At 41.9% G+C, this 24,245-nt stretch overlaps 1 protein-coding gene across 1 annotated transcript in view; it reads right to left on the bottom strand.

Annotated features, from left to right (window-relative positions):
* Positions 1-13,582: 13,582 nt before the first annotated feature.
* The window catches only part of NUAK1 (NUAK family kinase 1), a 48,934-nt gene continuing 38,271 nt past the window's right edge, over positions 13,583-24,245 (bottom strand). Inside the window, exons 5-7 of the mRNA XM_027815998.2 lie at positions 18,683-18,802; positions 18,251-18,383; positions 13,583-17,147 (exon numbers count right to left, since the gene is read on the bottom strand). Of these exons, the coding sequence (XP_027671799.2) occupies positions 15,994-17,147; positions 18,251-18,383; positions 18,683-18,802 (1,407 nt within the window). The 3' untranslated portion in view covers positions 13,583-15,993. The remainder of the gene's footprint in view (positions 17,148-18,250; positions 18,384-18,682; positions 18,803-24,245) is intronic.

Below are 24,245 nucleotides of genomic sequence, written 5' to 3' on the forward strand. Positions count from 1 at the left end.
CAGGACAATTTGCCCTTCCTGCTCAGGAAATAATTTGCTGTTAAAATGACTCAAAGGCAACATGAACCAAGCATGTTCCAGCTTCAAACTGCAGGGACCCCAGAAGGGGATTTTGGTTATGAAAAGCTCATTCACTGAATAAAAACCTTTTCCTTAGAATCTGGGTAACCAACTTGGAAGAATATCTTCTTTCCTCATTTTTTTTCTGTTCTTGGTTCTTTTTAAAGGACAGTGTATCTCCTGGAGGTGGAGAACTTTTTTGGCCTGAGTCTACATTCTGGCAGGAATACAACATTAGAAGCAGAAAAATGTGCCCCTCTGAGTATGTATTGCAAAATTAACATCTTGGTGTGCACTTCTTGTATATCCATTCTGCCAGATCCAAATTTCCACAGGTTTTCCTGCTTTTTTTTGTCAAGGGCACCATTTTTAAAGAGTGCTATTCTTTTAGTCTCAGACTTACAGTAAGCCTATTGCTCAGAGGAAGCCTGCAGAGAAAGCCCGGTTTCCTTTGATGCATTCCTAAGTGTCTTGGTGAGAGGAATCATTCTGGTTGTGCATCATCTCTGCTTCCTCTGCTTGTCAGAAAACCAGCACAACTTTGTATCGCTGATATATGCCACACTGCACGGAATGTGGCTGAACTCTGCTGCTGCTGCTCCTCTGAGATCTGTTTCACAATGTGTGCAGTAACCAGATTAAAATCAATGCTGGAGGTTGTTGTGAACATTAAGCAGTAAATAAACTCCAACATTGTACCGTAATTCCTCATGAATGATTAGATCATCCTGCTGGGAGCACTACCATTATACATAAGGCAAATGTCACTGGGTGCCTCATAAATTTAGCATACGAGTACTAAACATATTAGGTCTGATTCACTGCTGCCTAGCTTCATTTTATCCTAGTATGAGGCAGAGGAGTTACATCGGCATAGATGTGCGGTGAAACACTAGTTCCCTTCTCATTTTTTTAAGGGATCAGCTGTTTCCACTGACTTTCGTAAGACCAACGCTAAGTAGATTCACAGTTGCTTTACTCCAGCTATGTTAAGTGTCAGTTGTGGTAGATCATGTCCCAGGAAAAAATATAGGCTGGTATTTCTGGCATAGAAATTGCATCCCCTAATAGTGAAGGTAGGTCTAGACTGCAAAAAAAATAACGTGCTTTGGAGCTGGGTTGACAATATCAAATCAGCTGATTTAGGTTAAAAACCCCACAGACGCAAGGCAGTTTGGCTTTTGACACAGGATAGCTGCCCAAGCGCGAGTCTGCCATGGAGCTCATGTTGAACAGGAGCTACATACATGATCCAAACCCCAGATTGTCTCCAGTTCCCTGGCACTTCAACCAAAGCACTCCTGTCACCCACAGTGAAACTTCCCTGAGGAAACAGAAAGTCAGCACGGCACCATTTTGGTGTGTTGCACAGCTCCAGTTCCAAATACAGTGACTTTCCCTTGATGTTCCAGTTTTTCCATGAAAAGAGTAATTTCCCTCAAAAAGAGCTTCCTTATACTTACTGTTTGTCAGGGTGGAAATAAATATCTGTCTTTAAAACGTTGTTGGGAAAAAACCTTTAAAATCATATCTTATTGACAACATCGCTGATACTTGAACAGAATGTGGCCTCTGAAGCTCCCTGGTCCTTGGCTTTTTCACTGAAGGATTATTCCCTGCAATCCCCTTCAGTCCACGGTATTTTTAATGAGGTGTCGGCTAATTCCCTCGGGAAACTTTTCTGCAGTCTGACAGGTCTCATTGTTAGCATTCTACCCAGCCTAAATTTTGCTTTACCAGACTTCATCTCAAACTGTTTCCGTCTTTCCTTGGTGTATTTTGCATCTTTCAAATATTTGTAGGCAGTTATCATATCCCTTTTTTAGCTGTCTGTCAGCCAAGTTAAACATAATTAGCTTTTTTAATCTTCCTCCATAAATCCAGCTTGCTTTCTTGAAATCCAGTCCCATTCTCCTACTTACGTGTCTTTCTGGTATGATGAAGCTACATATTTTGTGGTCGTTTTTCACACGCCATCACTGATAACAGTAGGAAGAGGCATCAGAAAATCAGACAGTAGATTTGGGATGGTTTCTATTCCAGGTTAATTTTTTGCTCTTTGTAATACAAACTTAGCTTCACTGTCAAATATTTTAGGGTCTCCTTTGAATATTTATACAAATTAATATTTACAGAATTCAAACCCTCTGCAGTATTTTCAAAGTTAATTGCTATAAGAGATTAACTAGGAATTTTATGCACATTTTATGGATAGACTGGCAACAGTAGAACACTACTGGAAGATTAATTTACCTGTCATGGAAATTTGTTAACTGATGGGGAAAAATTACTTTTTTTTCCAAAACAATTCAGAAAATATTATCCAAGACTGGTTTTTTTTTGCTTTGCATAAGTGAAGCAAGCACTCCAATGTCCCAGCCCTCACTCTCTGAGCATCGGCTACAGAATACCAAAATTCCATTTTTCAGATCTCTGTTAATGAAAGGGAAGCATTTTCCAGCATATGCCTCCCACAGGAGTAGATGGAAGCTTAACCAGATAAATGTTTTGCACACCTATTGATTCTGGCCACAGGCAATATCTATTTACTCATTCAGTCATTATTTAGTATATAGCCAAATCTTTGGGGAGAAAGGGGCAGGGGGTTAAATGCACACGGTGGACATGCATTGAGTATTCATATTCTCCAACCATTTTTAAATTTCTCCTTGAGATCAAAAGACTTCAGGGACTTAATAACACTTTCCGTTTCAGACATGTTCCAGAGGGACGCTATTGAAATGCTAAAGAAATTTGTCCATATGGAGATTTTAAAGATGAACTGCCTTCAGGACTTGGGCTGCTCAGTTCTCAAGGTGACTCTGAAAATCTCAGTTTCATGTATTAGTAATAAACGACTGAAACAATTTCCTAAGGAATGCAATTGGTTCTTCATCCACTGGAATGCTTGTACCAAAGTTGGTTATTTTCTAAATGATAAGCTGTAATTTAAACAGATGCAAGTCATGTCTGGTAAATCTCTGTACCTTCTGTTAAGCAAAAGGGGCAGATTAGAAGCTAATCCTTTGTTTGCCCTTAAGTATATACTAACAACTCCTTCCTTCGTTGTATGTGTACAGATTCATAGATTTTCACGTTGTCTCCCTCAAATACCATAGCTATGACAAAATGTGTAAAGAGGAATCCGACTAGTCAAAATGCCTTCAGGGAAGGTAGCAAATGAAGCAGGAAAATCCCTGCTGCAAGAAAATCCCCTGAAGCAGGGGTAGAAGTATGCTCAAGTATAGGCCTCCTTCAATATTAATATCCTTCCTGAGGGCAGAAGTCTTTGTTCTTTAGGCCTCTTATTTGCAACTTCCCAAGTCTCCCCAAATACAGCTGCAGAATGAGTGATCAGTGTGGCTGCTTGAAGTTTTTGGAATTTTGGAATTTAAACAAAATGCTTTAATTGCAATTTGAAGGGAAGCTGAAAAAAATGTCTCGTTTTTTCCAGCGACTTATACTGTTTTCACAACTTTTCCTTTGAGAATGTGGCTGTACCCAAAACCACTTAGACAGTAACCGCACTATGCAGATCTTCAGTTTCTTTGGTTTTAGCTCACAATAAGTTCATAATGAATACAAGTGTGGAAAACTTGAGAGAAAGATCCAAGTCCAGGCAAATGAAAATTAAAAGAGAGGGAGCTGCGTTTGTTATTACAATAACTCAAAATGTCCTGAACAGCAGATTTCACTCACTGACAGAAGCAAAATTATAGATGACTTTCATTTCTTTTCCTGGCAATGGTACTTCTGGAAGATCTGCCCAGTGCCACTCCCCGTAGCCATCATGAAAGCGGAACAAAAGCCTGAAGCCTCCATGACACTGTCATGAGTAATCATGACATCAGTCAAGAGCTGTGCTCAGCTAAGGACTGTTGTATAAATGTGCATAAAAATTGCATAGTTATGTACATGTTATTGTATCCCCCCAAGGAGTTCACAACCTGCAATGTGGCCCACAGAGACAGCAATGATCAAAAAATATGGGAGGGTGCACAGAAGGTGCAGCCTACAGTTTTATTTCTTAGTTCATCTTTTTAAAATACAAAAAATATTATAACATTAATCATTTTTAGGAGTAGGAAGAAAGCTGGATAAGCAGTCAGGAGCAGACACTCAACTGAAAGAAATGCATCTGGATGCAGGCAAGCTGGCCTTCTCATCTGCTTTATCTGGCAGAGCCGAGGCCGCTAGCTCGGCAAGTTATTGCAGGTCTGAGGCAACCCAGTGTGACTTTCCATTCTTGCTTTGCAGCTCAGCAAAGAAGATAACCTTCATTCAGCCTAATGAGGATTCCCAGCACAGAAACCAACTGCTTCATCACCCACCAGCCCCTTCCTGTACTTGGCTATCTACTTTTAAAGTAAATTGCCTGCCCCAGCAGGAGTTATAAATTAGCCCTGTCTTAGGGGAGCCAGTGAGAATGAACCATGCAATGTGTTGTCCAGCTAGGAAGTGGTCTCTGCTGTTGCCTGCGCAAACCCACCAATCAAATTAACTTGGAAAAAATGGAGGAAAACAGGTGGTCTTGGCACCCTGGCCCTCGATTAGCAATCAGCAGAAACAGACCAAGCTCCAAGAAAAAAACTCAAACCAATGGTGGAAGTGGGGCACAAAAAAAGACCCCAAGGGAATCCCTGGAGTCATTCAGCTCAAGGTGTGTGTGGAACAGAGGATGTTCAGGAGGGACAATGTAGCAGAGATTCAGGAGGTTTCCTGGCTGTGATGGCACCTTTGGAGCAAGAAGATCTGGGCTTGCGATGGAGGCTGCTGATGACGTGCCCGGTATGTGCCTGTGCTGGGATGTGCTACATGGCCCATGAGGTGACAAGAAAAGTCAGGATAGAAAGAGCTGTGGAGAGACTCCCTGCGATACCCATTTGCTTTGAGCTCTGGCTTTGCTTCTTTTCTTTCCTTCAAAGAGAGTTTACTTTACTTTGGCACTTAAAAAGAAATCAAACAGGTTAAAGGTCATCTTTATTATTTTTGTTGGGTTTTTAGGGAAGTTTAAACCATAGCCTAAGGAGGTTACCTATGCTATTGGGGAAAGAATCTGCATATAAACCCAGTCATTTTAGATGTAGGTGAGGATGACCTGTCCACTACAGCAGGGGAGATTTTATGGGCTACAAAATTAAAAAATTACAGGCATGCTGGATGTACTGGAACAACCTCTTCAGCTTTTCTCTCCATCACTAAGCTTGTTGATTGAATTCCTTCTGAATTCATAATTATATTTTAAAAAGATCAGGGCAACCATTATAATCTTGCCAAAGTGTTCACGCCTCATGCAGTAACTCCTATAATGATTCTACCAGAAATGGGAAGATTTTCTTCTGGGGCAAAGGCATAGAATAGGCTTTTGAGGGGCTATCTGCAGAAAAAGAAAAAAAATCACTGGGGGTTTTGCTAGTAATTTGAACAAAAGCAGAGCTAGGCTTATGCTGAATGTTTTTTAAAAATCTCAGCTTTGATTTGTTAATGACCATTTGTGTGATGGACTACCACAAGCCATTTATCCTCAGAAATAAATACTCAAAATAGAAGAAAACAGGACATAGCCAGGCAACCTGTGGTTTGTACCAAAGCTTCAGATTTGCTGAAAGACAGATATATAATATTCCTTAGGTTTTTTATAGAAAACCACTACTGAAGAGCTTTTTCCAGCCTCTTTGAGTTCATGTAAAAAAATAATACTTGAAAACTGACCTTTGGGGATTTTCCTGGATAGCATTTCACTGTCAGATAGAAAGCCATACCCCTGAGTCAGCAAGGAACAGGCAGGCCTACCTTTAAACATATGAAAGTTATTTATAGGAGTAATTTACTGAATCAGGCCTCATATGAGAGAGATAAGGGGGAAGGTTTCATAAAAAGTCTAAACTACAGGAAATCCTGGCAGAGTTATATTTGAAATGTCACATGTACCCCTTCCCTGCACTCTGTTTAGAATGAATTTATTAGTTGTAGCCAAAACTCTTCTTTATAAAAGTGGTGGTGTTTTGCTGGAAGATGGACTTAATGTGGCTGCTGCCAACCTGGTGGTGGACTTACATTAAGGTGGAGTATGAAATCCAAGCAAAGCCTCCAAATATCAATACAGAACCGATTACTGGAAGTCTTTCCTATTCTAATAGCAAGGTGAACTCATAATTTCCTGAATGCTGACAAGTACCAGTCAAATAAGCAACTATCAAGATCTGCAGTGCAGACTGGGTGACTGCATTTGCTGTTTCCTCACAGCAACCACTCATTCTCTAAAAAACAAACCTTGCTAGGGTGTCTCAAGTTGGACACTCAGGAACGGTGGTACCTAAAACTTCTATAAAACCCTAGCCTGAACCTACAATGAATTAGTCCAATACAAAAATAGATCTAACAAAAACTTGCCTGTTCTGCTGAAAGGCAATATCTGTAATCACTGGTAAGAAGACCACATTTGGTTATTTTTTGTAATTCTTCCCCACCCCTCGAAGCAAGATGAAATGACCTTCCAACAATAGTTTATTTCTTCTTGGCTTGATCTGAACAAAGGCTTTCTATTCACATGCATGTGAAAGAGAGTGTGGATATTTTTGTGGTGAAAGATCAAATCTCTTTTGAACTCTGCAGTAGATAGGCAAATTGTACCATCTCTGAGGCTTTCACTGTCCTTTCAGAGCGCAGCCAACTAAATGTTTGTTTGGAGTGTTTACCAGGAGTGAGGAGTATATATACTAGGGCAGAGGACTAAATTAATCTGGAGCCTTCTGATACTTCCAACACATTTCCTACCAGTGAGCAGTTAGTCGGTATGGCCTCACAGTATTTCTGGGAATTTGCCACTAGATAGACAATGTTCGATGCAGGTTGTGTGGACAAGTGGTGACTGGTAATAAGTCATGTAATTTTTGGTTCATTTCTCAGACTGACTTGAGCATCATTTCTATGACTGGAGGACCCTGCTTCAGCTTTTGACCAGGGCTTCTTCAAAAGAAACAGTTTAAGAGGGGGAAGACATATAAACTAGATGGGCAAATTCCTGTCTCAGTAGTACCAGCTTTCCCAAAAGAAAAGCCAGATAACTTTACAGTGTAATGGGTACAATTTTAATTAAGATTTAGTGTGTTGACAAAAATGGCTTTTCTGCTGTTTGAAGCAGTCAGGTTCTCTCACAACACGTGGGGATTTTTTGCAGTATTTTTAGAAGTGGCCTCTGTGGCAAGGGTGATTTTGCAGGTGTTGGGAGGGCATGCTAATGTCAGAGGAGAAAATATGCAAATCTTCCCTTTTTTGCATGGCAGAACTTTAACAAAAGCTGTCCTTGACAGCCCCATTCAAGCACATTATGGGCTGTGTTCCCTCTCTCATGCTACAGTTGTGTTTGTACCAGGGCTCCCTGGAGGGGCTCTAAGAGCTCTCCTTCTGCCTGTTACCAAGCAGAATCCTCTCCTCAGCACAGTATTGCAGTTCTGCTGCAAATGGTGACAAGGTGCAAACCTGCAGTTTCCTCACAAGGTTGATTGTGAGCAAACCTAACTGCTTGCATTTGCTATGGGAAAAGTAGTGAAGGAGGCTCCAGTAAGACTGCTCCAATTTTAGAATTAAACACCAGAAGGAAATGGATTTATTCACTTCTCTCCAGTGCAAGAAAAGTCTGCCGCTCTGCTCTTTCACTAAGACAAAACGTAGCCCGTACTCTGCCTCATTTTCTATAATCATCAATAGTTTTGTTTCTTCCAGAGTTACCTAGCTAAGCCATTGCCACGTTAGAGCCTTAATTTGGCACTTCGCAGAAGATAGCATTTTGGCTCCAGTGAAAAGGAACTCTGATGGCCACTGCAGTTATATCTTCAAAGACCAGGTGACTTTTTTCATGTACTACTTATCATCTGAGCTGTTCCTGCCTTCTCTATTAATGTCAAAGGAGGGCAATTTCTATGCCCATCCAGACATGGATTGGTCTACATGCTGTTGGCCCTGATCTGGTGGGATATGCTGGGTTAAGACCACATTACAAACCTGACCAACAGCACCAATTCACTTCCCTTAGGAAATGACAGATTTATTGAACTATAGCACAAGATCTGGGCTGTTGGGAGCTTTGCAAGTGTCTTGTTTGCAAGTGGCTGAGGCTCCCTCTCATCTAAACAGTACTCCAAGTCATCCAATCCTGAAAAAATAAAACCATTTTGATTTCCTAGAAAAACATCACTAACACTCCCATTTCTGCTGAAGAACCGTGCAGTTTCCCAAAAATCTTGGAAGCGGGGACTTATACAATGCCCTGGTGTGTCAGTGATTTGAAAGACCCTTGTCAGCTAAGGCAAGGCTAAAGAGTTCAGAGTTGCTGGTTTGGAGTATCTCCATTTTGAAATGTCCAGCCTGAGGACACGTAAGCCTTATCCTTGCAAGCAGGAAGTGATCATGGCTGAGGCTGAAGTCATGAGGATCAGAAGGTGGCCATCAGTTTCAAAAATTCAGGTGCAGGCAGCTCAAACTGACTTCTCAGAAAGAGCTATTTCGGAAACCACTTTTGAAAATCCAGAACCCTTCATATGGGGAAACCAAATGGTGAGCATGTGGGACCTGAAGCCATACCCACTGCAGAATAATATGGATTTATATTTTAAGGCTGGATGCTTGTCTGGGCTGGGTCAACATCAGTTTGCACTATCTGGGGATGTAGTACTCAGACATCACCCATTGCTGCTTTCCACTCTGGCACAATTTTTTCCTGTGAGCACAAGGAGATTAACTACCCTGGGGTTTCTAAGGGACAGAGCTGACTGAACATTCCTTATGGCACTGAGTTGTATGGGAATTTAACAAACTTCTCTTCTCAGGCAGCAGATCCCTCGTCTCAAGAAATCTTTCAAATTAACTGTCAAGCTCTGGGACGTGCAGCTAAAGAGAACAACAGAGTTTGAAGGAACATTTAAAGAAATATTTTTGATAATTCCCAGTGCAGCCAGGATGATGACACATACTCTGGTCCTAACAAACTTGCCTGGCAGGCAGCTAGGGCTTTATATGTAAATATAAACATATATTTACATATTTCCTAACATCTGTTATGAATTTGTTTTCCCTTTGGTTCTATTTAAAGTATGTCTTGTCCTATTATCTCCGAGGCTGAAATTTGGAAGGGTCTGCTAATAAACTCTATATACTGCAGAGCCACAAGACAAACTCTCCATCCTCCTTGGCTTTTAAGCCAGTTCTTCTACAGCTGTTCCTTGCCTCTATTTCTAAGTGCAATAGTATCTCCCCAGCCTATGAAAGAGGCACAGTTTTCTAAGTGAATTCCTGCCGGGTAGAATATAATCTCACCACCAATTCCAGGGATTTCTATTCGGTTGGTCTAATCCATTTGTCCTGGCAGCCCAGCTTCGTAATTGTTCCTCAGCATGGTGTCCCTTTCAGAGAGTGCCCTGCTATTAGCTCAAGGTCCCATCCAGAGTTTCTGCATCCAGGAAGAAAAGTTATCTGCTGCAGAGCACCAGAGCTGGAGCTGCCGCTGCAGAACAAGTCTGTGCCTTCAGCTGGCAACCCAAACAGCCTCCGAATCAGAGGCAATACCATGGGCAGGGTTAGCACTGCAAAAGCACCTTGTAAGCAAAGTCCAACCCACCATCCTGGCAAGATATTACACAGTCTACAGAGCAAAACTAAACAGGATAGCAAACAAGATTTAGGCTACAGAAGAGAGTGAGGGACATTATTTGTGTTAAATAAACAGGATAAAGTGAAAGGGGAAAGGGCAAAAAGAAAACGTCAAGGCAGGTTGATGCCAACATTTTCACATGGTCTCTGGGAGCAAAGGTTTCAGCGCTGGGTGCACATTGAGAGAAAACTTAAGCCTGAGTTTTCAGAGGTGCCCAGTGTCAAAAAAACGTGAGTTCACACTGGCAGTAGAGCTGCTTTGATAAATGAGGTAGGGTGATGTCCTGACCTGCAATTGCACCTGTGGCCAACACCCACAGCTGATTTCCTTATTTTGATGACAGTCACCTATCCATTCCCTTCATGGCCCTGGACCTCGTGCACTTCTTCTCAGTGTGAGCTCTAGGCTCAGCACATGATTTGGGATGAGGAGCCTTCTGGTGATGCATAAAATTGTCTTGTAAAATGCTTTTACAAGGAACAATGAAGCATCAGTGCAAACACATATAATGTCCTTAAAAGCACAGGGCTCTGTATTGCCAGATGATACACAAAGCAAAGGTTTTTCTGCACTGATGAAATTCCAGGAAATATGGGGCGGGAGGCAAGGACTAGAGAGAGATAGCCAGTAACAAAATACTCAGATCGTCTATCCAAAAATGTTGCTTCTTTAGCCAAATTACTCAGTCTTTTATGAGAAAGGTGTCTTGGTTTGGCAAGGAGGAAAAGACAGCTCCACCAGACAATACTAATCCAGGGGAAACACAATTTGTTCTTTTCTGTGGTAAAACTTTCAGCTGAAACCCTGAAACCAGTAACCCTGGGACAGATACCAGAGAGCCTGGGTGGATGCTAGCAAACACCAGAGTTTCTAATGGCTCAACAAAAGCATTCCTGCAGATTTGTCTCCAGAAGCATCTCATTAAAATGAGATGTGAATCACTGAGATAAATGTTTAAGTAAACTGATAACCTTCTCATATACACAAAATTTACATGAGTAAATTACCTCTCCCTTCATTGGACTAGTTATGACTTACCCTGTAGCTATAACTGAGGCTCTGGTGTTGCAAAGTTTATTATTACACATGCTTATAGAGTCACTAGCAAATTTATCTGTGAATACACCTCTCTGCAATAACTAAAAATACCATCTCTTCACCTCAATTTAGTACCTTGCTTCCACAGTCCCTGAAGTCTTTAAATGGAGACCAGTCTCTTCTGTGAGAAGAGACATGACAACAAATGAAATGCAAACTTCTATGGCTTCTACGTGCTGTATCAATCACTCTGAATTTTGCTTCTCTTGCCAGCACTACAGGCTGGCTGTGGGCACCACCGCAGAGGCTGTGACAGCACTGGAAGAGAGCTGCCTCCAGCTGTGTCAGCACAAGTCCTCTCCCTCTGCACCAGTACCTTGGGGCCACTGAGCCTTGAGGAGCAGTGTCGGGCTCTCCTGCAGATCTTTGTGCTGGCCTCCAAGTGCTCTGCTGATAACATGGAAGTGTCACTTGGCATCAGGCTGCGCTGTTCACATGAGCTGGACCATGGACTTCAGCCAGCCTACCACTGAAGCGAGAGGGATCCCTGACATTATCATGTTATGCACATGCACAGTCTTCGCAGGATCAACAATTGAGATTATTGACTTTCAGAGGTAAAGTGTTATAATGGACAAGACTATTTGTGGCTGTATAAAAAAAACACTGTTGTTTTTGTCACTCATCTGCATAGCTCCCAAGGCTCCTGTCTTGCTGCCTTGCTCCTGTCTTGCCCAATCCATAAAAATTCAACAATTCCTGAAAAACACTAGAATCCCTGTGGAGCAAGCATGAAAGAAGACCAGGTCTGGCTATAGACTTACTATGTAACTTCAGCTAAGGCCTATCACTGCACACGTATCTCCTTTAATAAATAGGAAAATTAGACGCCCACCTCCCCGCCCCACCCCAGAAGTGTGCACTCTCAGAGCTGTACGAACATGTATGTAATTACTTCTGAGTGCTTGCCACATACGCACACCATACCCAGCCATCCAGAACTTTCCTTCTAAAAGTAATTTTTAAAACAGAACAAAGGGTTCAGCCTCAACTTCACTTTTTTTCCCCAGTGTGTTAAAAAAAAAAAAAAAAAAAAAAAGTTGTTACATAATTGCTGTTACAGAAGAGACTAGCATTACATTTTCTACCACTCAGCACCCACACAGTTAGACCTTATTCACCTCAGGTACAAGAACACACGTGCTGACTTTGAATACATACCTCACAATTTCTGGTTCAATTATCATACAGCAGCTAATCATTCCCTTTGTTATGTATTAACAGCTGTTTGCCTTTCTGCATCATCGTTTTTTTCCCTTTATTCCTACTGTTTTTTAAGTGGTCATAATGAATAAACTTAGCACCTACAGCCATGGCTTCTTGCTTTAAAAGGCTCAAGAGAAAGAAAATTAATTAGAAAAAAAAAGTCTTTTTTGCATGATATCCAAAATTTGGGTCCTAATCCAAACCGCCTGTAATTTAAAAAGCAGAATATACACCACAGGTATCTTGGCTGGCTGCATCAAGGGTGAAGTTTAACGGTGTCCTGCTCAGAGCCAATGTTACGACATTGCCAACCATTTCCTTCATTTTAACAAGTCCCCAGCACACACAGCATACCTAACACCCAATCTCCCTTATGATGCCCACCTGTTTTCCAAGAAAAACAATCTAAAGCCTTCTGGTTATCAAGGGTACTCCAAAAAAAAGAAACTGACTCCCTTTTTCCCTCTCACCAGCTGATTATGCTGGCTGCTCAAAGACATCTGACTGAAATCATCCCACATTTGACAGCACTGGATGACCACCGGTCTTTTTGCCCAAATAACCCCTAAATTATACCAACAGGAACATTAACATTGCCAATAAAGTGTCCCTCTCCCTGCCAGGGAGGGAAAAGGACCATGACCATCTGTCTCTGGCCTACAAATGAGTTGTGTCGTGTCTGGTCAGCCAGCCTGCTCTGTCTCACCTGAAGCACACCTGGCCCACAAACCCCTTTCATCTCTGGCAGAGAAAGCCCAGTCAGTTGTTCTTCTCCACCAAATATTTCTATAGCTGAAAGCTCTGGGTGTTCTGCAGTGCCAAATACTTCGTAGCACGGGAGTCTCTGCAGCCTTTTCATATATTCAAATGCACAAACGAGCCAAGAAGCTTTGCATAAACAACTTGGTACAATGTGCTGAGATGCTGCTGTATTTCTGCATGACAAGTTCATTACCGTTTGGCTTCAGCTTATGCTGATGTACAGTGAAAAAGAAAAAGGAGTGAGTGAGAGAGACCCTTCACAGTTACATTAATTTCATTTTATTTAATAAAAAACAGTATCAGATTAAAAATACAAACACTTCGGGTGATTATCCAGCGTTTTCCCCTGTGTGCCTCATAGACCTCAGACCAACCAAGGATTGGGAGAAAAAACAAAAAACCAAAAAATAACACCAAACAATTTTGGCTGGAGCTGTAAAATAACGTTGCACCAATTAAATTACACCAAATATATTATTATACCTTTGAAATGGCTTTCAGACCAATAAATAAAAAAAAAAGACAAATTCAAATAAAAAAGTCAACTTTGTATTACAAAAAAATTAAATAAAAATCACAACACTAATAATAACAATGTGCAGTCAAGTTTTTTTTTTTTTTCTTCTCTTCTAGGAATGATAACATGCCAGTAAACATGTAACATGCCAGTAACATGCCAGTAAATCCCTACATAACATTTCCAGTTTGGCAGCAAGCAGTCACTCACTCATTCACATTTGTACACAAGGAAGCAGGCCTGGGCAAGAGCCTCGGGAGATACGAGCCTTTGGGGTTGCTCCTCGAGCCTTTGGGGTGCTCCTCGCTTCCCTGCCACAACCGGCTGGGCTCCCTTCCCTTCATCCTGAAACCTCTATTAACCCATTCAAGGTTTAGCACCAGACCTGCAGGGAAGGTGTCAATCAGTGTAACCCCACCGACGTGATGCTCCAGCATGTCAGTGGGACACCACTGATCTACACCAGCTGAGGATCTGGCTCCTACGCTCCGGGGCACGAGTAACAAGCCGTGGCTGCAAAGCACATCCATCCTTGTTTCAGAAAGGCCATGGAGACTATACTGAGTTGTTTTTAAATGCACCACAGCAAACCTGTTAACTCAATACACTGCAAAACGGGGTGTTGATTTGGGATGGGCTAAAAGAGCACATGCAGGGCCTGTGAGAAGACGGGACATCTGAGTATCATACAGAGAGGTACACATCTACAGAGAAATGACCTGCAGTTGCCCTTCCTGAGCAAATGGACAGTGAGCCAAATTTCACTTGACCACCTGAGAGCACTCCTCTCACAGATTTCATGGTATTGATGCTGTTTACTCCAGGGCCAAATTTGGTCCAGTGTTTCACAATAAGTAAAGGTTCTCCGTAGAAGAAGATTAACTGATTTAGGAAATCCAAGCTCATTCATCTTTATGCTAGGCACCCCAGCTGATTTTTAGGAGGACTAAACAGACTTAAGTACCAAGATACACCAAATAAGGAATCTGCAAGTGAAATAGCTCCCTGCCTCTGACACCAACGATTTGTGGGCTTATCTCAGATTCCCAGGGAATCCTGAGGAACCCCATTCCATTTCCACACAGTCTCTAGGACTTGGGATACAGTGGGCCAAATTCTTCTTTCAGTTCCAGTTACAGGGTAGGAGTCAGAACAGAGCCTGCCCCGTGCTCCTCTGCTCTGGGTATGTCTCTAGATAACTTTGCAGCTATGGAACCTTTGACATCATAGGCTGAAACCTGCCACCTACTCGCACCAGTGCATCTCCAAGACAGCCAGGGGCTATGTGCTCAAGGAAATGAGATTGAAATGGGCCTTAAGATTCCAGTTTGCCCGGGCCTGTCAAACACACAGTGCCTTTCTGACATAGGCGTACATTCAGGTAATCCAGTAGACCCATGTGGTACCTTTATGGGAGTTGAAGCCTTCAATCTGGATAGTTAGATATGTCTGAGAACACAAACACATATCCCTCTCATTTTTTTTCAAACTGGTATCATTGCACACAAAGTACCAGCTACACTATATAGAGCGTGGCCTGCAATTTTATGTTAACCATGTTATCAAATCTACCATTATCATTTCATTGCTCAATTCTTTCTGCTCCATTACAACCTACCTAGAAACATTTTCATTTGGAGAAAGGCATCTTTCCACTAACTTTCTGACCTCTATCCATTTCCTACATGCTACAATCTTCTCCTTGCCTAACATTCTGGTCACAAATTACCTGTCACCCTCAAATACTACAAGCTAACAGCAAAGTGGCACCATTTGCTGACTTCGACTGAACTCTAGATTGGAGGGTCAGTTAACCCTTGAGACCCTTTGTTAGTTCCATCTTCGGGCATTCATCTGGCTGGCCATTTTGGAAGAGTCACACATTGAACACACAGGTTGAAATGCCTTAAAAGGTCATTTATCTGCTGATAACATCCATTCCTTCCAGTTCCCATCATCATTTCTGTGACTCTGTTTTTGCTAGTAGGAGCAGAGGTTGGAAACAATATTAGGGCCTCCTGCTCACTGAACAGCAACAGCTGTGGAGGGGCCAAGATCTGAATGCCTGCTCCACCTCTTTTCCACAGACACCTCGTGAGGTTGTTCTGGGGTGAGCCTCTCAAATTATCCGTCCCAGAATGTGCTTAGAACCTCTCAGGCCACCATGGTGGAAGGGACCATGGTGATCACCTAGCCTGGCTTCCTGCATAACGCAAGCCAAAGATTTCCAATGTGCAATGACTGTATCCAGATGAATAACTTCAGGGGGAAATAAAGGCTGTCTTTCTAAAAGACATCCAAATTTGACTTGAAGAATTCAGTTCACTTCTTGATAAAGCTAATCCAATATTAATTACAAACCTCTCAAAACATGTGCCCCTCACTTCCAGTTTTAATTCTGTCTAGCTCTGACTTCAAGGCATCAAATCTTGATGCTTTTGTCTGCTAGATACTGATGTGATTTCATCACATATACAAAGACCAAAGGTTTTTCTCTGGTTAGGTAGGTAATATTTTGAGGACACAAAATCAGAGAAGTGTGAGATGGCTTCGGGTCTACTTCACTAGGAGTTCAGCTCAGTAGGCATAGTCAGCTCCTTTGAAGCAAAACCTACCATTGTCAGCAAATCAGTGACCTGGCCTACTCCATCATAAAGGTACACAGAAAAACTCCCTTCCCTCCCTTTCCATCTTCCCTCTGCTAGTTGAGCTTGTTGCAGATCTCTAGGGCTTTCTTGTAGACCTGAGTCACATCATCCATGTCTGTGAGAAGAGAAAAACTGCTGTCCCCCAGACGGTTGCGATAACGCTTTAGATATTGTGGCCGTGGGCGGTTCTGAAGTCCTTCGAAGTCTTGGATCTGGAGGAAATTTTCAGCAGAGACACAGCTCCGTATCCTCTGTCTGTTTGGCCTGTTCTCTTGCAAATCCAGCAAATCAAAGGAGTCACTGGACAAAATACTGTCGTCACTAATCACACTGGAAGGGCGACTGTAACTTCGAGGTAATGCATCCCCAGGCAAGACCACTTCTTCCATGGCCTCCAGTGTTGGTGTGTCAGGGCTAATCAAAGCAGATTCAGTGCTGCTGGTAGAATACTTGCTGTTATGTTTCAAGATACCCTTACGCCTGCAGGAATGACTGTAAGACCCATTTCTGGATGGCTCTGTGACCCCTGGAGAAGTGTCACTGTTTACTGTCTCATCATTATTGTCCAAGAGTTCAGAAGATTCACTTCGTTCTGGAGAGGAGTAATAGCCGGACTCCCTCTGCTGAGTCTTCTTTAAGATTCCTTTTTTTGGCATTAGTGAAGACTGCTTAGTGCCATATTTGCCCGCTACCTCTCCCTCCACAACACTTTTAATGGCTACGCCAGTCCTACACAACTCTTGCTCCAGCTTAAAAGCAGAGGGTAACACTGGGCTGACCACTCCTTCAATGAAACCTGCACTGTGAGATCGATGTTCACTGTTGCTCCTTTTCTTCAGGATGCCTTTGGGTCTCTTGGAGGTGGGTTTGGATGCATTTTCAGCTCCTCCTTCCTGGATGGACTGTGCAATGTCATTTTCCTTTTTTGATTTTTTCAGAGACCTTTGTCTCTCTAGTGTAACTTCAGGACCTTTGGGCTTAGAAAGGCACTTCATTTTGGTATCAGTCTCTGGTTGGAGGCCAGTAGAACGGTGATGCCAATCAATGAATCTTGCCAGCAATGGGGACTCAGAGTCCCTCATGGCATCACAGTCACAAACACTGCTCTTGTAGCCCCAGTTAACCCACCAGTGGTTGGCAATGTCTTCAATGGTTGCTCGGCGTTCAGGGTTCACCATCAGCATCCATCTGATAAGACCACGAGCATCTGTGGACAAAGAATGGAATATAAAATATTTAGAATACGGGCATTCTTAGTTTTGTCCATTTGGGCATTATGGGCATATGGGCATTAAATGTCTTAGTCCATTTAAATTGGAAGGGTGAAGTCAACCAAATGAGCAAAAATAATGCTTCTTACAACACGAGAAGTGAAAGGGGGCAAGGCTTTGGCCATCAGTCAATGTTGGAAAATGCATTTGTGTACTACTTCTTATCAGAAGAACATGATTTACCCTCACAAATGTACACTTGGTTATCAAAGACATTAATATTTGTACCATATTAATCAGTGAATAGTTCCATATTATTGAAGGAAGTCACCAACCTATTGACTCTAATCATTACAAAACTTAGAGGAAAACAAAGGGGAATTGGGGTGTTTTAAATGGTCGACACATTATTGCTTTTGCATTTATTTTTTCCATAAAAAGTGTAGTCTTCTGTATATTTTAAAACTATATTTTCATAAAGAGAGCAAGAAGGCAGAAATTGAAAGGGACAGTAAACAAATGATACAAGATAAATATTAATTTAAATATAATATGTTTAAGGCTGGAAGGAGTCATTATAACCAATGACCTGGACTTAGGTGATGCTTTTCCATCAGGTGACTGCTTAACGTGTTATCCTCTAAGTGGAAGTAAAAGCGAACGCAGTGGCATTAATTCAGATTCTGGCCTGCCTTCTTGGATAAGACTGCATCACTGAGCATTCGTCTTCTCTCTGCTTGTGATATACCACAGTGTAGAGGACTGATCTGTACCAGTATGTTATATCAGTTTACAGCTTGTCTGAACAATTCCACTTGCAATAGCTAACAGACCTTCCACTGTCATAGATCTAGTTAAAAGAGCCCATTACAGCTTCCCCAAGGCAATAAAATCTATCTGCTATAAAACTTTAATTTCAAAAGGGCTTTTGGTAAATGCTGTACCCAGATGGGAATTGATAGCAGATGAAGTCAGTAGGCAAATATTTTTTTTCTTCATCGTTCTAATATGACACCAAAACATGTTGGAAGCGGCTGGGAAAACCCTCCATTCTGAACTCCTATCAGCTCAATACATTGCCCTCACTCTTTTTTTATACCTGAGGTCTGTGTTGGCTCACGGTATTCTCCACTGCTGATCTGCCTGATGAGGTTCTTGTGATCAAAGCCATCAAAGGGCATCGTTCCATAAACCAGAGTGTAAAGCAATACACCAAGGGCCCAGCTGTCAACCTGAAATACAGACAATGCATGTGAAGCCCAGGAAAAAGCTGATCACCACCCTTCTCACTGCCATTAGCACCACAAGGGCAGCATCACATCCCACTGCGCCTACTGATGGGCAAACCAGTATCTAACATCTGACTAAACACAGGCAAATAAAAGCAAACGAAGACAACTTGAGAACTTGCAGTATGGGAGAGACCCAAGTGAACCCGCATGCGCAGTAACACAGGCATTAAGACTAACCCTCAAGAACACTATCGTCAAAGACATCCTCATAACATCACAGAAAAGCCGACCCTTCTTACCTCTGGGCCTCTGTAAGGTCGTCCATTAACTATTTCAGGGGAAGCATACAGTGGGCTTCCACAGAAGGTCTGTAGAAACTTGTCTTTGTGATAAAGGTTGGAGAGTCCAAAATCAGCGATCTGCAAGTAGAATTGCACAAGGTATCTGTAGTATTAACAATATCTTAATGCAACAGAAAATCCTCTATCAAGAAAGACTTAGCTATATTTGACCCTGCTGTAGGGCAGAGGTCTCACTGTGGATAATCTCTCAAGTTTCCTGGCCAACCCATCATTCTATGATTTTTTGACTTTTCTCTCTAAAGAGCCTCCAGAGGAGAAGAGTCCCCAGGTTAAATCCTCCATGTTAGGGATAAGGATGCTTTGGTCCCATTCACAGTCGGTCACTGACTGACTGCACAACCAACTGTCAGTCACTAATTTTATCCTGGATGAATTGCATATGCTTGCAAAGATGATCTCCTATTGTGAGGCACTGGGCCTGCTGTCCACTTCGTGCTTTTCATCTTGTATCATCATTAATACCAAAGGAAAGCAAGCAGAAAGTACTACCGTTCTTATCGCACACATGCAAGCCAAAAGCCAAGACCTTTAAATCCAACAGGAGAAGTCAGGCAGGAGTGTCACAGGAAACTAAGCATTACAGAAGAAAGTGATTTTTAAAATCATCTGGAACTTAGTTACACTTTAAGGAGGGGGAAAGTGAGGCACTCACTAACTCTTCCAGATTCAGGGACTCCAGCTGAGGAATCTGAGCTGTTAAGCACACAAGATGTCTATCATGAGATAATAAACACAAGTCTGGTTCCTAATGGGAAACAATGGGCCCAAATCCGGCTTTCCCAACACAAACAAAACTTCACTTGAGACTGTTGGGAATTTTGCCCATGTAGGAATTGCAGGATCAGGTCCAAATATTTTGTTTACTTCAATTCTCTGTTCTTGTTCTTACAAAACAAAGGCTGAGGATAGCAACACCAAAATACTCCCACAACCTTTGCAGTTCCTTTGTTTCTCTAGCACAAGGCAACACATCTCATTTTTTATCTTGTTTAAAACCCAAACGCTTCTGTTTCCCAGAGGTACTTTTATTACTGCCCACTATTGACATAAGGCATATAAAAAAGACATAAAGCACAGGCATAAAAAAGGTATTACAGCTATAAGACACAGGAGTTTTCTCCAGGTTTCCTTCACATACTTCAGGCCTTTTCTACTGGAACAAAATTAAATCCCAGGAATTTTCACAAGAGAAAATTCAAGAAAATATAAAGTGAATGGAAAAGAGAAGGATTTACATCATTCACTCCTGACTTTCTAAAATGTGTGTCATCAGTGCCTTTAGTACCTGTTTAAATGCAATGTCTAGCGAACTCTTGGGAGACATAAAGTCTTTGTGGCTACTATCTAAACTCCTACAGTTATACCTAAAAATGTCACAGCTGAGACCAAAATGAACAGGGTTGGTGAAGTATGGGCAGAAGTTCCCAATTTTATTTCTTTACCCCAAAATAGAAATATATATACATACACACACACTTTATAAATAGATATAAATGCATAGATATAGAGACTTTCATGTAAGAAATATAAACTTTTTTATAAGATGTAATTTTCCCAAGATTTTTAAAGTCACAGGGCAAATATGAGATTTCATGCTTCACCTTATCCTATTGTTCTGCTTGTTCAGGTGTTCCACTGACAATTTTGTCGCATAATATCCTGCTCAAAAAGCAGGTGATTCCTATTCATTAATGTTAATTCATCTCACCACATCCATTCATAGTTCGAAGTCACTCGGTCCCTCAAACAGCGTATTATCAAGCCACAGCAGAAAATTCAACCCTTATATAAATGTGGTTTGTAAAATCTTCATTGTATGGCTGGAATGTCATTGAAAACAGCTGGTGTACAACTGCAGTCTGCAAACATATTCTCATGGCTCAGATTGCACTTAATTGCTCTAAATTCCATTTTCTTATCAAGTCACCCTGCCTGGCTTGCAGGAAGTTGGTTTTAAGCCTTATGAAGTGTGCCCTGTCAATCAGGGGAAGAATGGGATCATTTCAGTGTTAAAAATTCATGCTGGTCATTGAGTTTTATTTTAGTTCAGGATGCAGCTAAGACAAGGACAAACACTGCACAGTGTGATTCCTTAAGAAAATACATTCCCTTAACACCATGGAATGTATAAAATGTATGTGGATGTGCATGAATATATATATATATATAGGGATACACATACCATTGTTCACACTAAGAAAGTCTCAGACTTGGGCATTCATGTTTTCATTTTGACCATTCAGGAAAAGAGTATTTATGTTACAGTCCACTCCCATACTCACAGACTGATGTTTATCAGCTTTTCCCATTAAAACTGTCATGCCCCCCCAAAACAAGATTAATTGAAGCCAACATTACTTCATGTTCTTGGCACTTAAATGGAACTAAGGCATCAAGTCAAAAAAACTTCCTAAATTGGGAGGAGCAGGGAAATGGACTTTTATCCCCCTCCCTTCAGGAGGTGTATGTTTCATATTTACTGTTAGCTATGATAAACCAGATGTAATTTATTGGTTCAGTGTGGACTATAAATTCCATGAAGTTCACACTCATGGAAATTGTCAGTTTTATCCCATTTAGGAATCTGTCTCTTTGTACTGTAGATAGAGAAATAATTAGGTCTCTTAAAGCAAATGAAACGTATGTGCAGTCAGTGAGACTTCCAGCAAGGTAAATCCCAATTACATGTACTTACACTGTATATATGAAACCCTCATGGGTTTTTAGTGGTTAGTCTGATTGGTGTCCCCTTACCAGCCCAAGAGAAAGTGCAGTTAGAAGGATTATGTTACTATTATACTTGCATTTTTCTCTCCTTCTATCACTTTGGGGTTGATCATACAGTTTATGTCAACCTCTTCTAGACATCTCTTTTAGGTACAATTCCCAGCCCAGGAGCTGCCACAGCCCTACTGTGAACAAGGAGGCCCCCTCCATTGTGCCAGGTGGCGTGACAGAGGTGTCCCTGGGGGCAGGTTGTGGCAAGGGGCAGGGACACAGGGTCTGGATAAGCCATCAAGAGGCACCAATTCCCTGGCTGCCGCACTGGGCAACAGTTTCTCTCATCCCCTCCTTTTAGGGGTGTAGATACTGGGGAGAGCGGCAGTGCTTGGCGACATGTGACGTGATTCTCATCAGGCCAAACTGCAGGAGCTATGGGTGAATGGAGGCAGCTACATCCTTGCCCCGCTGCTATTTCTTCTAGTAAATTCATACATACAATAAACCAAAAACCAGCATCCTCAGTCCCTTTGAAAACTCATGAAGAGAAGGCTCCCCAAAAGGCTTTTTTGAAGACCACCAAAGGCAGACGCCTAAAGCTATCACAAGTTTCTTCCCACAAAGGGCTTTCTAACTCACCAACTCAGGGCAGTTCTTTCAGTGCTTGGGGACTGCCTGAGCCGTGCTGCCTGTCTGATACTATGAACAATGATATTCTCTTAATGGGATAAAAATGCCAGTGAGAGGCTGCTCTGCCACTGCGTGGTGGGGGCAGCAGCTGTACCCACACCCAGAAACCCAGGGCAAGCAGACAGGGCAGCTCTGAGTCACCTGGAGCCGGAAGGTGGAAGTCACCAAGTGCAGGCAGCTGAAAGGAGAACGGAGTAAATTTCAAGGTGAACTGTGCTGTTAGCAGCTGGCACATGGATGAGGAAAGAGGGGTTTGTACACACTGCAGAAACCTCAATTTCATTGCCACGTTATTTCTTTAAAGAACATGGCACCATGAACAAAGTAAGAAAGCAAATGAGGCTGCAGCGTCTTGGTGAGGTTTAGCTCCAGGATTGTACCCCACTATTGACCTCCGCAGCCAGGCTAGATCCCAGGAGAAACATACACACTCAGGGTTTCTGCAAGATAGTTGGGTGCGTATCTGGGGGGGCAAGGTACTGTTTGATTAGTTGGCTGGATTAACTCCTTGTACCCCACAGATCTGCATGCATGTTCAGTCTCACAAGTATTTAAAACTCATTTTATTCACTTGTATTTGCTGCATTTAGGGGGTTTAAGTAATAGTTTGCAGGAAATATCAGCACATACACGAAGTCCCTGGGAAACATAATAATATACTACAGATCAGATCACTTTCTTCCCCTCATCACCCTCTACCTAATTTTTTGTCAGCTTTCAGACACTGGTGTTTCATAGTTGCTGTAGTCCAACACATGACTGTTGCCAGAGACTTTTGCTCTTTCAAAAAAGCTGTTTATGTCTCCATGCACTGTTTCATGCCCTTCATTTAATTAGCTAAAATTTAAAAATGGTTTCCAAGTTAGTGTAGTATCATGTAAAATGGCTTGGGGCCCTTTTAGGTCAGATAATAATTTCTAATGGATTACTTGTCCTCTTTATTTCCTGTTCTAAAAGTATTTCTTAAGTTGCTATACATGGATCTATTTTTACCACAACTTATTTTTTCTTCACATTACTATGACATGCTTGTGTATATGATAATGTAGAGATCACTGGCTTCTTCAGAAAGATGTATGTAGTTGCACACTGCACCCAAGAACAAAGGGATTACTTTCATTTTCTCGTTCTTGAAACCAAACTGACAATTTTGGAGGTGCTTTGTAACCCACTGAATGAAATATAAATACTGAGAAAGTACAGATAAGACTATCACTCCATTTCTAGAAAATGCCTTCCACTGAGTATTTGAAGCCATCAGTCAATACCAAACCCCAAACTGCATATTTCCTTTTTTTGTCTGAATAAACCATATTTAAATACTCTCAGAATGAGAATCTGATAAATTTGCTACTAATAAATAATTTACAGCTCCATATGTGTTTCCTTGGCAACAGTTACTGTTTAGTGAAACAAAGAAATAGGGTAAAGTAAGATTTTGTGCAAGTAACATAGAAACCACAGTAACATATTCAAAGCTTCAGCATCAGGGAAATAGTGGCAGTGTGCTTAATATCAAGTACTCAAAGCTGATCTTAGTCACAAGGTGTAAAAAACCAGAAAGCAGGAAGAAAAAGGAAAACAATTCAAAAAGACCTGTCTTGAAGTAATCCAAATTCAAACACTACTGACAGTAAGATGTATGAAATACCAACCGCCTCCAAAGTTCGGTCTATTTGTTAAGCTTTGTGAGACCCTTTGCAGAAACAGTTACCAGGGGACAGCAAGGGAGCTTGCGGCCACCTACCCACACCAAGGCAGCCTCACGCTCAGAGGTGTGCCTTACAGTTTGCAGAGAAGTAACTGAGGAAAGGCTGGAAATATGCAAAATACCTACCCGGTAGCTGAAACACACCACCCCGGTTCAGTAAATGGAAGCCTTCAAGAAAAAGATGACCAAATGATTGGAAGGGATGTGGGGGGTTACGGCTACCCGAGTTTCTCCCACAGCAGTGCCACTCACTATGGCAGCTGAAATGCATTTGTGGTTCTGAAGGCCCTGGGTCAGCTCCATAGTCTGGACACAAACACATAGCTACCTGTCCCTGCCCCATCCTCCTGCTCTCCCATAAAGAAGAGAGGGGAGGGA

Source organism: Falco cherrug, chromosome 5, assembly GCF_023634085.1.
Source record: "Falco cherrug isolate bFalChe1 chromosome 5, bFalChe1.pri, whole genome shotgun sequence".
Classification (NCBI taxonomy): Eukaryota; Metazoa; Chordata; class Aves; order Falconiformes; family Falconidae; genus Falco; species Falco cherrug.